This window comes from Artemia franciscana, unplaced genomic scaffold (genome assembly GCF_032884065.1).
Source record: "Artemia franciscana unplaced genomic scaffold, ASM3288406v1 PGA_scaffold_23, whole genome shotgun sequence".
NCBI classification, from domain to species: Eukaryota; Metazoa; Arthropoda; class Branchiopoda; order Anostraca; family Artemiidae; genus Artemia; species Artemia franciscana.
The window spans coordinates 341,419-357,289 of NW_027062649.1; the positions used below are offsets into that span (position 1 = coordinate 341,419).

Here is a 15,871-nt window from a genome sequence, read left to right on the forward strand (position 1 = left end):
ATCTTTTCACATCATTCGGGGACCATCTGTTTTTCTCTTGCGCCTCAGCCATTCTACTGTTTACATCCACACTACATCCAGCATCTTTGCTAGTAATACTACCCAGGTAAATAAACTATCCACTTGAACAAATTTCTTATTAACTGATATCACTTTTTGTCCTCATTTCTTCGCAGTCTCAATGACTCAACAAGGTTAAAATAAATTATATAATGACACGCCATGCAGTTTATTATCACATTTGTGCTTTATATGTGTTATATTAAGTAAAGTAGACCTACGCCTATTTTATACCGGCGAGAAAATATAATTTAGAAAATCAACAAAAAATTAGAAAACCTACAATCTAAGTTTAATTTCTAGATTACATCAGTTATCCATCTATTGACCTCAGAAACAGCTTAATGGACAAATTTGAAACGTCTACAAAAACAAAACAACTTTCGTCCATCTTGCATTTTTTTTTTCTTTTTCCCTTTGAGCTAATGAAAATTTGGGATCACCTCATAAAAAGCCAGGTCCTGAACTGAAACATCGAATTAAGTTAATAATTGAGTCAAAGTAAGACCTTGCAGCTCCCTTGAGCTAATGAAAATTTGGGATCACCTCATAAAAAGCCAGGTCCTGAACTGAAACATCGAATTAAGTTAATAATTGAGTCAAAGTAAGACCTTGCAGCTCCTTTGAGCTAATGAAAATTTGGGATCACCTCATAAAAAGCCAGGTCCTGAACTAAAACATCGAATTAAGTTAATAATTGAGTCAAAGTAAGAACTTGCAGCTCCCTTGAGCTAATGAAAATTTGGGATCACCTCATAAAAAGCCAGGTCCTGAACTGAAACATCGAATTAAGTTAATAATTGAGTCAAAGTAAGACCTTGCAGCTCCTTTGAGCTAATGAAAATTTGGGATCACCTCATAAAAAGCCAGGTCCTGAACTGAAACATCGAATTAAGTTAATAATTGAGTCAAAGTAAGACCTTGCAGCTCCCTTGAGCTAATGAAAATTTGGGATCACCTCATAAAAAGTCAGGGCCTGAACTGAAACATCGAATTTAAAAAAAACATCGTTAATAAAGCTAAGAACCATTATCCAAAAACCAAAGTTTCAAATTGAGTCTTCTTATTTCTCATGGTGGGTCCTATCTAACAGAACTATTTAAGTGAATTTTATATTCCTGTATTTCATTATCATAAGGGTAAGCATAAATTTAAGTAAGCGAAAATACAGAGTTTAAAAGTGTTTTACTCATTCCTAAAGCAAAAACAAATATAATATTTCCGAGCTATGAGAAGAACTCTTAAAATAAATGGTCCTTGAATTGCAAAGAATTCTAGTCTATTGAGGAACATGAGTTTGTACACTACTATACTTAAAACCCATGGCAGCGCTAAGCCACTTGTGGTCAAGATAGCAGCAAACCACCTCCTTCACTGCAATTTATTCAGAGCTTTGGTCTGTGCCCCCTCCCAAAAGTCTCCGCCTTCTTGATAGCTTTAAAAGAATTATTTTAAATATAATACCAACTATTCTGTAGTTTTTTTGTGATATCTAAATCAGCACAGAAATATAAAGTACGCCGGTTAAAAAGATGGCTAATCCTAAACACAAAAATCCTTAAAAATTAATAAAGCATCTGTAATTAAATGGACATCTTTTGCACTGTAGTAAGTTGTTAGAAAAGTCCAAAAAACTAAAAGAACATAAAAAAAGACTTTTTCCATTTAGAGTAATTTTGCTCGTTTAACGTTTCAAATTTACTCTTTAATTGTATCTGAAAGAACTTTTTCGGACTTGGTTCCTGTTTAATTTTTAATCCAAAGTGGCATTTCGTTCCTCCCATAAATTTAGAGGGTTCATAACTCTCTATTTATAACTCCTCTGTTTAAAACCCCTCATTTATAGTGTCCAATCATATACTTTCAATGCTGAATTGTCATTTTTTCTCAACTGGAAAGATATAATGATCCTTAAAAACTTTTCTTTTTGTGTTCTTGTTTACTTTTAAGAAATGAAACATGCAACGCTATGATAAAATACTAAAGTAATTATGTCTCTTATGTCACTGTTTCCCAAAGTATGGCACGTGTACTCCCAGCATGGATAGGAACAAATCCGGATTCGAGAAGGAGATGAGTCTGGGGATCTAATAGTTAAACAAATTCAAGCGTAACATTTGGATTTTAGATATTACGTTTAGAGGAAAAAATGGTCGGTCTTCCTTATAGTTCAAATTATGAGAAGAGTTTGGTGGGGATACGCGTTGCACCAGAGCTTGGTAGCATTGTGCATCTGCACCACACAAGGAAAAGGCTATTGAACATGGAGAATTGTCTCAGATTGAAATTACCAACAAGAGAACCAAATGGATTTTATTCATATCCATACGTTTATTATGAAAAATTTTATTTCTTTTTGTGATCCTTCTATGTATGTACAAAAACAATAATATATATATATATATATATATATATATATATATATATATATATATATATATATAATATATATATATATATGTATATATTAAGAGTTAAACACTGTCTTGTGTTACAAACACATAGTCTGCGTTTAATTTAATAAATAGTTCAGACTATAGATGACCAAATGTAGAGTTGCAACCTATAATTTTGAAGAGTTTTGGAACTGAATCTAACAAAATAAATCAGAAGCCGATTTTTTATTGGATCGGTGGCCTATTCAATGGAAGAGCAGGGATAATAGCTTTAATGACAGCTACACCATCGCAAGGCACCGTATTCTCGAAACTGTGAATCGATTGGCTATCTTGAGACTTACCCTCACCAATATTTGATAGCTTTTGAGGCAAAAATTTATTTTACAGAAAAATTGACTAAAAATGGCTCGTTGTTGTGGCACAAACTCGCATTAAAGGGGATTAAAGGCAAACTCACATTAAAAAGGCATTCGATGTAAATATTAGCTTTTATCCTCCTATTTGTCTGTCTATGATTATCCGTTCTATACAGTAGCCCCTTAAAAAAAAGGGAAGAAGGAATACAGGAAAGATGGTACTGCTAAATTATTACTAATTTTACCATAAGAATAGAGTCAATTTGAAACACTGCACTGGTAGCAAATGGGCCAACTTCAATCTTGGAATTTTTGATATATTACAAAACGGTATAGAGGCCACAGTGATGGTGTTAAAAGTAACTTTGGATAGATAAATAGTAAAATTAACATTGGTCATCAATGTTTAGATTTTGGCTACTTTCCTCTGTCTATAAGCCTTTGGGTAAAAATTAAGAACTCTAAAAGTAAAGCTATATTCGTGGCATTTAAGATGGGGAATTGTAAAACTATCTGTTGAGAGTTTTTGACCATGACGAATCACAGGGCACCCTTTTTATTTCAACTTGCTGCCCTATTCGAAGGGCTTCCTATTACAAGAAAGGACTTCTATTGAAAAATTCTCAAAGTTATGTTTCTGTAGTTACAAGTCCTATTTAACTGAGCCTGAATAATAGTTATCACTTTTCAATCAGTGTCAATTGGCAATTTTTTGGTGGCTATGGGCTGAAGAACGATCTTTACTAGATTGCAGTTGCAACTGTAACTATGATTTGGTAGCTAAAACTTAAATGTTTATTTGGTAGGTCCATATTTGGCAATGCTGCAGTAGATTTTTCGTTAGTATCAGGAAACAATGCTAAATTTGCGCATCTACGGTTATAATAAGTGAAACAGACCAATCTTTCTGAATTTTCTAATACCATAATTTAAATTAGTTAACGAAGCATCAAAATTTGTACATTTGATACTATTCAAGCTACTAAAACTTATAAATATTATATAATTTCATAATATTCAGACGTTATGTTAAGACTATACAGTCGATTTGTAAGTATTGTCAACATAATTTTTAAAATGAAAAAGAAAATTACCTTAAAATTTGATAAGGAGATCTTCTTACTATTTCCAAAAATTTATGAGTCAATATGTCACCGTGAACTGGGATTGCTTTCTCGTAGGTCTCACCACTAATTTCTTTTTCATTTTTAGATTCATGTACCCTTTTTCCCCTTTCTTGATATTCTTCTTCCTTTTTATGATATTTCCTAATCTCAAAATTTTCACCTTCATCAATAACTGAAATATAGTAAGGCTTAAATTGGATATCAATTTTTGATACAGAGATGTGTTTTTTAACTAGTAACTCTGGTAATGCCGAGATCTTAACCAGTTCAACTAGTTCATTTTGTAAAGAAACCTGGTTTTCTTCATCCGTTTCATCACTTAGTGAATCAACAGATGGCTCTGATAGTACATACTCCATAGTTTCAAGTTCAGGTGCCTCAACTGTAGATGACTCTTTAGATATATTTAAATTTGCAAGTTGTGTTGATGGTTCATAAGAAGTAGATGGTTCCACTAAAAAAGGGGTTGAATTACCCCAATCATCTTCTTCACCCCAGTCAGAAGAGGCAAATCCAGCATTGGTTTTATTGACGTTGCTTTCATTATCAGGAAATTCTATTCTCCAACATGAATAACTAAAAAAGAAGTTGTGAAAATATAGATAAATATAAATTATGAAAATTATGATAAAAGAAATAAAAATATGAATACAAAAATCTTTAAAAAATCATCCAGAGGGATAAAGCAAAGGAAATATCTGCAAAATTTCTTATGCGCATGTCTTCTCAAAGAATGTATCAAATATTATGAAAAAGTACTGCTAACATTCTATGCTATGTATTTACTTACTTATTTCTTCTTTTTATATTGGGTTGATAGGCGCATCCCCCCCTTCTTGGAAAATTCCCCCATATGCAAAATACAGCACTCAAAAAGAGAGTATAAACAAATAAAAATGATGAAGAAAAGAAGACATTTTGAGTATTCTACCTATATTCCAAAATGCAGACAGAATGTATGGTGCCTGTATATATAGCATTTATTTTTAAGTTTTCATGTATTTTATTGTTTTATCGTGTTTATGGGGGTTGATTTATCATAGCAGAGTAAAATTGAGGTCAAAAAGAATAATTAAAATACGAAATTAGTGGCAGCTACAGAAGAGTTTTCCTATGATTGAAGCGCACACAGATGACAGACTGAGAGCAAGAAGTACAAATAATTACTTCCTGTGGACTTGATCTGGTACCAGCCAGAAGCTTCACTGGCCACGGCGTTTGAGGGCAAGGACACTGAACTTTTTCGACTGGCTAGCTATTTTTACTTACTGATTTAGGCGATATTATTATTCAAATATAAATAAAACAAGAATCCGTGATGCGTGATTTATCCGCAAGAACGTAGCAGCTCCTTCTAAGAGAAAAGAGAAGTTTGCAAGGTAGTGGTGTCTTCATTTCTAAGCCACTCATACACTTCACTTCAGCTACTCAATTATGTTAAATCAAAGCTTGAGAAGCAATCTACATGGTCTAGTGGAGCTTTCTGATGGTAAAATACCTACCACCAAGCTTTACGATGGTAAAATGATTGCTGTTGAAGAGGCATCTCAATTTGATGCTCTCCATCAGTCAACTTTGGCCATTCAACAATACCATCTAGCATCTTTTGAGCATGTTCAGGGTCAGAGAGGAGTTCGACATCAGCGTAATCCAAGTCGGTCAAGGACAGATTTTTTTTCCAATTTGGGCACCATTATGTTGCATTAAGGCATTTTCTAGTACCCCGTCCATACAGTAGTTAAACAGGATTGGAGAGAGATCACGGGCTTGCTTTAATCCACTTTCGACTAGGAATTATTCGGTTTCCTTACCATAGATTCTTATCCGACATATCTGACTCTTTGGCTCTGTACAAATCCTACACCGTAGAGTCCCGCCCGAATTGTTCCCTACTCCTGAATAGAAGAGATATAATTGTTGGGGCGAATCACTTTTATGTTAGAGCCACATATTTTTGTTTGGATAGGCAGAGTATAACAATTTTGTATTTTTAAATTTCGTGCGCGAGGAAAACTTGAGTAGTTTCATCTTTGGCAGATCGCACGTTCCAGCAGCCGATGTTCAGTTTTAATTTAGTTTGCCTAATAGAGGTAAAGGGTTTATCCATAGGTATGTCTCGCTTATTTTTCAACTTCAGAGCCATACTTGAAGTTGCGTCGCCTGCCGGTAATGCCGTAGCATGATTGGCTAGCTTACTTCTCGACACTCGCACCAATATAAAAGGCCACGTCGCATACCGCGGACGTCGTAGCCATATTAGCGAGATTGCCACCATCTCGCTCGGCACGGAACTAAATGGTGTTTACACCCCTTCATCACTTTGAGGTGGGCTGACGGGTTTCCACTGATGTCTAGGGATGGAGCGTCAAGCCTCAATAGCTACAATCCCACCAGAGAACCCTACAAAGAAGTTTCAAGGTCCCATCTACAAAAATGCGGAATTTTGTATTTTTTGCCAGAAGAAAGATCATGGATGAGTGTTTATTTGTTTGTTGGTTGTTTTTTTTCCCAGGGGTGATTGTATCGACACAGTGGTCCTAGAATGTCACGAGAGAGGCCATTCTAACGAAAATAAAAGTTCTAGTGCCCTTTATGAGTGACCAAAAAATTGGAGGGCACCTAGGCCCCCTCCCACGTTCATTTTTTCCCAAATTCACCGGATCAAAATTTTGAGATAACCATTTTGTTCAGCACAGTCGAAAAACCCTAATAACTATGTCTTTGAGGACGACTTAACCCCCGCAGTGCCCGGGAAAGGGGCTGCAAGTTACAAACTTTGACAATTGTTTACATATAGTAATGGTTATTGGGAAGAGCACAGACGTTTTGAGGAGGACTTCTTCGCATTGAGGGAGGGGTCGGAGGAAGGGGGTTATTTGGGAGGATCTTTCCATGGAAACATTTATCATCAGGGAAGAGAATTTCCCTGAAGGGGGTGCAGGATTTTCTAGCATTATTTAAAAAAAAGAGAAAACAAATAAAAAAGTTTTTTTCAACTGGAAGCAAGGAGCAGCATTAAAACTTAAAACAAACAGAATTTATAGTATATAAGGGGGTTCGTCTCTTCCTCAATACCTCGCTCTTTACGCTAAAGTATTTTTAGTAATTTCAACTATCTATTCTACGGCCCTTGTGATTCAGGGGTCATTCTTAAATAATTGAAACAAAATTCAAGCTTTAATGTAAGGAGCAAGATATTGACGAGGGGGAGAACTCATATACGTAACAAAAATATAGAAGTTCGTAATGTAAATCAATTCTTAAGTTATGCATACTTATTATTAATAAAAACGTTCGAAAAAAATAAAAAGTGCCAGTTGCCTTTTTCAGTAACCAAAAACTGGAAGGCAACTGGGCCTCCTCCTCCACCCCTTTTTTTATCAAAATTGTCCAATCAAAACAATGAGAAAGCCATTTAGCCGAAAATAATTTAAATGCAAATTTCGTTTTAGTTATTCATGTGCGGAGGGGGGAGGGGGCAAAATCAAAACATACATTAATTAAAAAATAAGTTTTTTTAACTGCAAGTAAGGAGTGAAATTGAAACTTAAAACGAACAGAAATTATTCCGTATATGAACAGGCGTTGTCCCCTCCTCAATGCCCCGCTCTTTACTCTAAAGTTTTTTATTATTTTAAAAAGTAGAGTTGTGAAAAAGAGTCAAACTTTATCTTAAAGAGCGGGGCGTTGAGGAGGGGACAACTCCTTTCATATACGGAACAATTTCTCTCAGATTTAAGTTTTCATGTCGCTCCTTATTTTCAGTTGAAAAAACTTGTTTTTTTTTTATTTAATTTGTTACAGAAAGGCTCTGGTAGGTACTCTTCTCCTTTACGTAGTTCTTCGGGCAGATTTATTTTACCTAAACGCTCATCAACATCAGCTGAGAAGTCTTCTGTTTATCAATCTAGTGTTTATCAAACTCTATAATGGAACTGCATCCCTCCTGATGTCCCTCTATCTCTTCCTGCAAAGGCAGTTTCTCATCGGGTCTTTCCAGTTCAGTAATTCTTTTTCCTTTTCTTTAATTCTTTCCTAATTTATGTCTCTTATCTCTTCTTTTAAAACGATTTTCAGTTAAATATTAAAACTCCTTTCTGTTAAATGTCCTTGTATTGTTTCAGTATTTTATTATTGGATGTCTTTTATAAAAGCCCAACGTTTTATTATTGTATTGTGTGGCCCACAACAAGCCAAAATTTTTGGCCTTGGCAACCGCTGTACGTTTGTAATAGTTCTTTTTACGTATTAATTAAATGATTGATTGATCGTTCTTCTAGGAGAAAAAAAATACAAAATTCTACGTTTTCGTAAAAAGGAACTTAAAACCTCAATAGTAGGATTTTCTAATATGATGAATGTGAGTGTTATTTTCACTTGCTAGGCCTTTTTGATCATAGATCACTTGTCTTTTTGGAGATTTTCTTCAATTTTTGAAATTTGACAAGTTTTCTCAGCCTCGCAGCTTTTGATGTGTAACATCTAACTTAATTAGCTTTATATATTTTGAATCAGTAAAACAAACTATTAAAAAAAACATTACAGCCCCTTTTAAAAATCCGATAAAAAATCAATAAGGATGAGAGACTTCCTTAGAGCTTAAAATTCTCTTCATCAGTTTCAGTTACTTGGTAGCTATGCCTTCTTCCCTTAAACGTATGGACTTTTCTGTTTGCCATGACTAAAAAATGATAAAAAAACAGGTAATTTTTTTTTCAAATGTATCAACTTGAAGGCTAATGGGAAAATGTGAGGCGATTTGTAAAAAAAATGAAAAAAATGTGCAATTTATATACAGATTAAAAAAAAAATATTGCTTATTCGTTTTGGATAGTTTTAAGTTATATCTAGAACAGCTTTAGGCTTGCATCGTTTGGTGCAACTTTAAACATCAATATTGAAGATACCGTAACTAAAGATCATCCTATATGTCACACATGAGGTTAGCACACAAAGTCCGCATAATTTACGTTTAACATCAACAACTAATGGTAAAATTTTTGGAAAACAAGCTAAACTGTTTTTGATAAAAACAACAGGAACATAGCTGCCCTTTAGGAGTTTCCCTGCAGTCTTCTGGTTTTCCAGAAAACCAGAAATATTTCCTGGTTCTTCTTACTATGTCCCAGAACGTGCCCTAGAATTTTTTTCTTACAACGTCCCAGAACAATAGCAATCAGTGTCCTCCCTGGTAGAATTATTCCTGAGACCCAACACTATTGACAATGAATTGTAATTATTAGGGAATAATGCATCTTAATTCCGTGGCTATTTTACTATATTCTTAATTGATGGTATGCTAGAAGAGGTTGCCCTGGTATGCCCTGATCTCCATTGTTTATAATTCTAGACACTGGAAATACTGAACTGTAGCTGCATTACAGAAATGTAAGCTGAAAACTTGGCATATTTCCAACAACTTGAATGAATTTCAAATTTCTCTCTATCTGACACTCTGCAGTACCTTTAAGGCAATAATAAAATACATAAAATACATAATATGTAATACATAATATATAAAATATTTAATATATAAAATACATAATAAAAAGAAACAAAAGTAAAGGAAGCAATATTCTTCACTGCTGCAGAAGAAGAAGAGGGTGGAATAGTCCTTAAGATATACAGGTGTCTTTTTTTTACCATTATCTAAATAGCAAAACTATTATTTTACAGGCAAATAAATATTTACAAATTCGTATGGTTACTCACGGAAACTGAAGAACTATTTCTTTTCATGGCAATTTGAAAAAAATTAGAATCAGTTGAAGAAGCATTTTATTTTCATCCTTTTAATTTTCTTTGATCAATTCACAATTAAACCTTTAAAGTAATTGCAGCCTGCATATCCGACTTAATTTTTATATCAATTGAGAGATTGTGCCTAATCCCAAGAATTTTTAACAGATGTTAAAAAAAAACATTTTATGGTATTCTCATTTATAAGAAAAATGGCCTTTTTGGTACTCTCACTAAGGATACTGAAAAAACAACAAATTACCCCCAACCTAGATTTTGCATGAATTGACACCACTGCCAACTCCCTAGGGGAGAGTGGGAAACTGGCAGGTTAAATGTTCAGGATTTAACATAGAAAGATAATCAAAAGGAGTTCAAAAGGAATTTGATAACTGAGATTATTAATATACACTGTATGGATTAAAGCTGAAATTTTTCTAAAAAATAGCCAAACAGAGTGATTTTGCTTCCAAAATTATCTCAATTCGAAATCCGATCTGCATAAAGCAAGTCCAGGTTAACTTATGAAACCCTTTGCCATTTAAGTAGACTAACTGAATTTCACTTGGTACCAGTTACAAAATTTACGGTTCTTTCCGTATTACAAATTTTAAAATGCCAGGGAAAACAAATCTAAACGAACTTGGGCTAATTAACTATTTAGAGACCCTAATACAATATGCTGACCCAAATCATTTCCCAAAATGATCCAAAATCATTTTAGGGTAGAACTACCAAGTCAGAAGACCTTCAGTGTGCATATATATATATATATATATATATATATATATATATATATATATATATATATATATATATAGATATATATATATATATATATATATATAAATAAGTTGTCTGTCTGTCTGTCTGTGGATCAGGTGACGTCATGTTTCTGTGTTGACTGACGTCATGAAATTAGTTGTCGGCATTTTTGCTTTGACGGTGACGTCATTAACGGTATTTGAACGCAAAACCGCGCAGTTAGATGAAAATCCATCTGGACAGCGAGAGTCAAAACATATCAAAACTGAAAATGATAGCGATGATGATTGGGTTTGGGATTTTGACTTGGATAAGGTCATCAATGCCTACCAGATTTAAGTTAAAAAACAAAGGTTCGTCGATATGTACTTCATAGTGACGCTGAAAAATAAAGAAGAAAAAGAAAACTGAAAAAAGAAAAAAGGTAAAAAAACTAAAAAAAAACTAAAAAGAAAAAACACTCAAAGAGAAATTACAGACCGGGACACAAATGACGACCGAGACAGAGGGAATATAAGGGACGACCGGGAACCTCAAAGAGAAATTACAGACTGGGACACCCGGACACAAATCACGACCGGGACAAAGGGAATATAAATGACGAACGGGACACAGGGACACAACTACAACGGGGACGCCGGGGGCACAGGCGGGACATATAAATGACGACCGGGACACAGGGATTGTTCGAATAGAAATTACAGACCGGGACACCGGGACACAAATGACGACCGGGACACCGGGAATATAAATGACGACCGGGACACTCAAAGAGAAATTACAAACTGGGACACCGGGACACAAATGACAACCGGGACACAGGGAATATAAATGACGACCGGGACACAGGGACACATCATTAGAATAATGAGGTATAGATCTGAATACGGATTGTTTTTCCCATGGACAATTATATGTTGCATGTTCAAGAGTCAGTAAACCTGACAATCTATTTATATGCACAGACAATGGGACAGCGAAGAATGTTGTATATTCGCATGTTTTACGTAGTTAAAAACATATATTTATATCTGTCTCTATTCACAGGTGGGACACAGGGACACAACTACAATGGCGCGTAACTAATATGGCGCGTAACGACTTACGCGCGCGGGGGGGCTTGGGGGTGGCGCGAAGCGCCACCCCAACAGCTAGTATATATATATATATATATATATATATATATATATATATATATATATATATCCCGGGCGTCATTTATATTCCTTGTGTCCCGGTCGTCATTTGTGTCCTGGTCTGTATATACATTCGTTTTTGAATTGGTCTTTTTTTAGTTTTTAGTTTTTTACCTTTTTTTTAGTTTTTTTAGTTATACCTCACGATTCTAATGATTGCCCTTGAGCTTTGTTAATGGTGATTGCTAATCAAACATTCCCTGTGTCCCCGTCGTCATTTATATATCCCCCTGTGCCCCCGGCGTCCCCGTTGTAGTTGTGTCCCTGTGTCCCGGTCGTCATTCATATTCCCTGTGTCCCGGTCGTCATTTGTATCCCGGTGTCCCGGTCTGTATATACATTCGTTTTTTAAATGGTATATGATGAAATGAATTTTTGTATTTTTCCTCTTTTTTTCTTTTTAGTTTTTTTTTTGGGTTTTTACTTTTTTTTTTTAGTCTTTTTTCTTTTTTCTTTTTAGTTTTTTTTTTTTTTTAGTTTTGTTTTTCTCCTTTATTTTTCATTTTTTTCCTTTTTTTCCTTTTTTTCTTTTTTTTCTTTTTTATTTTATTTTTGATTTTTAGCTTTTTCAGTTATTTTATTAGTTTTTAATTTTTTTTCTTTTTAGTTTTTTGTAGTTTTTACCTTTTTTTAGTTTTTTTAGTTTCTTTTTTTTACTTATGTCCTGGTCGTCATTTATACTCCCAGTGTCCCGGTCGTCATTTGTGTCCCGGTGCTTTGTTGATTATGATTGCTAATCGAACATTCCTTGTGTCCCGGTCGCTTTCTCTTTGAGTGTCCCGGTCGTCATTTATATTCCCTATGTGCTGGTGTCCCGGTCGTCATTTGTGTCCCGATGCCCCGGTATGTAATTTCGTCGGCCGAAAACATGACGTCAGTCGACACACAAACATGACGTCACTCGACAGACACACACATACACAGACAACTTATTTAAATATATATATAGATATGTATATATATATATATATATATATATATATATATATATATATATATATATATATATATATATATGTTTTTAACTACGTAGAACATGCGAATATACAACATTCTTCGCTGTCCCTTTGTCTGTGCATATAAATAGATTGTCAGGTTTACTGACTCTTGAACATGCAACATATAATTGTCCATGGGAAAACAATCCGTATTCAGATCTATGCCTCATTATTCTAATGATGTGTCCCTGTGTCCCGGTTGTCATATATATTCCCTGTGTCCCGGTCGTCATTTGTGTCCCGGTGTCCCAGTTTGTAATTTCTCTTTGAGTGTCCCGGTCGTCATTTATATTCCCTGTGTCCCGGTCGTCATTTGTGTCCTGGTCTGTAATTTCAACTCGAACAATCCCTTTGTCCCGGTCGTCATTTATATATCCCGCCTGTGCCCCCGGCGTCCCCATTGTAGTTGTGTCCCTGTGTCCCGGTCGTCATTTATATTCCCTGTGTCCCGGTCGTGATTTGTGTCCAGGTGTCAAATCTGTAATTTCTCTTTGAGGTTCCCGGTCGTCATTTATATTCCCTCTGTCTCGGTCGTCATTTGTGTCCCGGTCTGTAATTTCTCTTTGAGTGTTTTTTCTTTTTAGCTTTTTACCTTTTTTAGTTTTTTACCTTTTTTCAGTTTCTTTTTCTTCTTTATTTTTCAGCGTCACTATGAAGTACATATCGCCGAACCTTTGTTTCTTTAACTTAGATCTGGTAGGCATTGATGACCTTATCCAAGTCAAAATCCCAAACCCAATCATCATCGCTATCATTTTCCGTTTTGATATGTTTTGACTCTCGCTGTCCAGGTGGATTTTCATCTAACTGCGCGGTTCTGCGTTCTTTAGCCGCAAGCCTGTTTTCTTGCTGTTCTTGTGATTCCTCGGCACGCTTTCTTTTCTTACTTTCTCTATCAGTCGCAAGCCTGTTTTCTTCCTGTTCTTGTGATTCCTCGGCACGCTTTCTTTTCTTACTTTCTCTATCAGCAGCAAGTTTTTTGGCATAGACTCTTTGAGCAGATTCCTCGGCTGTTGCCATTGTATGTTCTTCAGTCATTTTACAATTAAACATTTTTCCGTGAACGAATGTCTTAAATACCTTTAATGACGTCATCGTCATAACAAACATGACGACAACTAACTTCATGACGTCAGTCGACACACAAACATGACGTCACTCGACACACACACAGACAACTTATTTTTATATATATACTAGCTGTTGAGGTGGCGCTTCGCGCCACCCCAACACCTAGTTGGTGGGGGCGCTTCGCGCCCCCCCAAGCCCCCCCGCACGCGTAAGTCGTTACGCGCCATATTAGTTACGCGCCATTGTAGTTGTGTCCCTATGTCCCACCTGTGAATATAGATATATATATATATATATATATGTTTTTAACTACGTAAAACTTGCGAATATACAACATTCTTTGCTGTCCTATTGTCTGTGCATATAAATAGATTGTTTACCGACTCTTGAAAATGCAACATATAATGGTCCATGGGAAAACAATCCGTATTCAGATCTATACCTCATGATTCTAATGATTGCCCTTGAGCTTTGTTGATGGTGATTGCTAATCTACCATTCCCTGTGTCGCCATCGTCATTTATATATCCCCTTGTGCCCCCCGGCATCCCCTTTGTAGTTTTGTCCCTGTGTCCAGGTCGTCATTTGTGTCCCGGTGTCCCAGTCTGTGATTTCTCTTTGAGTGTCCCGGGCGTCATTTATATTCCATGTGTCCCGGTGTCTCGGTCGTCATTTATATCCCCCTGTGCCCCCCGGCGTCCCCGTTGTAGTTGTGTCCCTGTGTCCCGGTCGTCATTTATATTCCCTGTGTCCCGGTCGTCATTTGTATCCCGGTGCCCCGGTCCGTATATACATTCGTTTTTTAGTTTTGTTTTTCTCCTTTATTTTTTTCCTTTTTTATTTTTTTTCTTTTTTAGTTTATTTAGATTTTTAGATTTTTTAGTTTTTTTATTAGTTTTTATTTTTTTTTCTTTTTAGTTTTTTTGTAGTTTTTACCTTTTTTTTAGTTTTTTTAGTTTTTTTTTACTTATATCCTGGTCGTCATTTATACTCCCTGTGTCCCGTTCTTTTTAGTTTTTTTTGAAGTTTTTATCTTTTTAGTTTTTTTATTTTTATTTATATTTTTTTAGTTTTCTTTTTCTCCTTTATTTTTCAGTTTTTTCCTTTTTTTAGTTTTTTTTCTTTTTTAGTTCTTTTAGTTTATACCTTTTTTAGTTTTTTTTTAGTTTTTTAGCTTTTTTTATTTTTTTTTATTAGTTTTTAGTTTATTTTATGGTTTTTTCCTTTTTTTAGTTTTTTTTTTAGTTTTTTATCTTTTTTTAGTTTTTTTTTAGTTTTTAAGCTTTTTTAGATTTTTTTATTTTGTTTTCTTTTTTTTTTGTAGTTTTTACCTTCTTTAGATTTTTGCTTCTTTTATTTTTTTAGCTTTTTTAGTTTTTTTTCGTTTTTTCTTTTTAGTTTTTTTGTAGTTTTTATCTTTTTTATTTTTTTGTATTTTTATTCATATTTTTTTAGTTTTCTTTTTCTCTTTTATTTTTCAGTCTTTTCCTTTTTTTAGTTTTTTCTTTTTTAGTTTTTAGTTTTTTACCTTTTTTTAGTTTTTTTAGTTTTTTTAGTTTTTTAGATTTTTTAGTTTTTTTATTAGTTTTTAGTTTTTTTGTAGTTTTTGCCTTTTTTTAGTTTTTTCAGTTTTTTTTAGTTTTTAGTTTTTTACCTTTTTTTAGTTTTTTTTAGTTTTTTAGCTTTTTAGTTTTTTTTTCTTTTTAGTTTTTTTGTAGTTTTTACCTTTTTTAGTTTATTTTCTTATTTTGTATTAGTGTGAAATAATTCAGACGTCATATGCGGACAAACATGACGTCACCTGATCCATCCACAGATCCACGCACAGACAACTTATTTTTATATATATACTAGCTGTTGGGGTGGCGCTTCGCGCCACCCCAACACCTAGTTGGTGGGGGCGCTTCGCGCCCCCCCAAGCCCCCCCGCGCGCGTAAGTCGTTACGCGCCATATTAGTTACGCCCCATTGTAGTTGTGTCCCTATGTCCCACCTGTGAATATAGATATATATATATATATATATATATAGATATATATATATATATATATATATATATATATATATATATATATATATATATATATATATATATATATATATATATATATATATATATATATATATATATATATATATATATATGCTTTTAACTACGTAA

The 15,871-nt window shown here is 34.3% G+C and overlaps 1 protein-coding gene across 2 annotated transcripts in view; it reads right to left on the reverse strand.

Annotated features, from left to right (window-relative positions):
• LOC136041458 (programmed cell death protein 2-like) overlaps nucleotides 1–15,871 on the reverse strand; it is a 113,396-nt gene that overhangs the window by 79,289 nt on the left and 18,236 nt on the right. For both annotated transcript variants that reach the window (XM_065726144.1, XM_065726143.1), the window contains exon 3: nucleotides 3,910–4,518. In XM_065726144.1, the coding sequence (XP_065582216.1) occupies nucleotides 3,910–4,518 (609 nt within the window). The remainder of the gene's footprint in view (nucleotides 1–3,909; nucleotides 4,519–15,871) is intronic.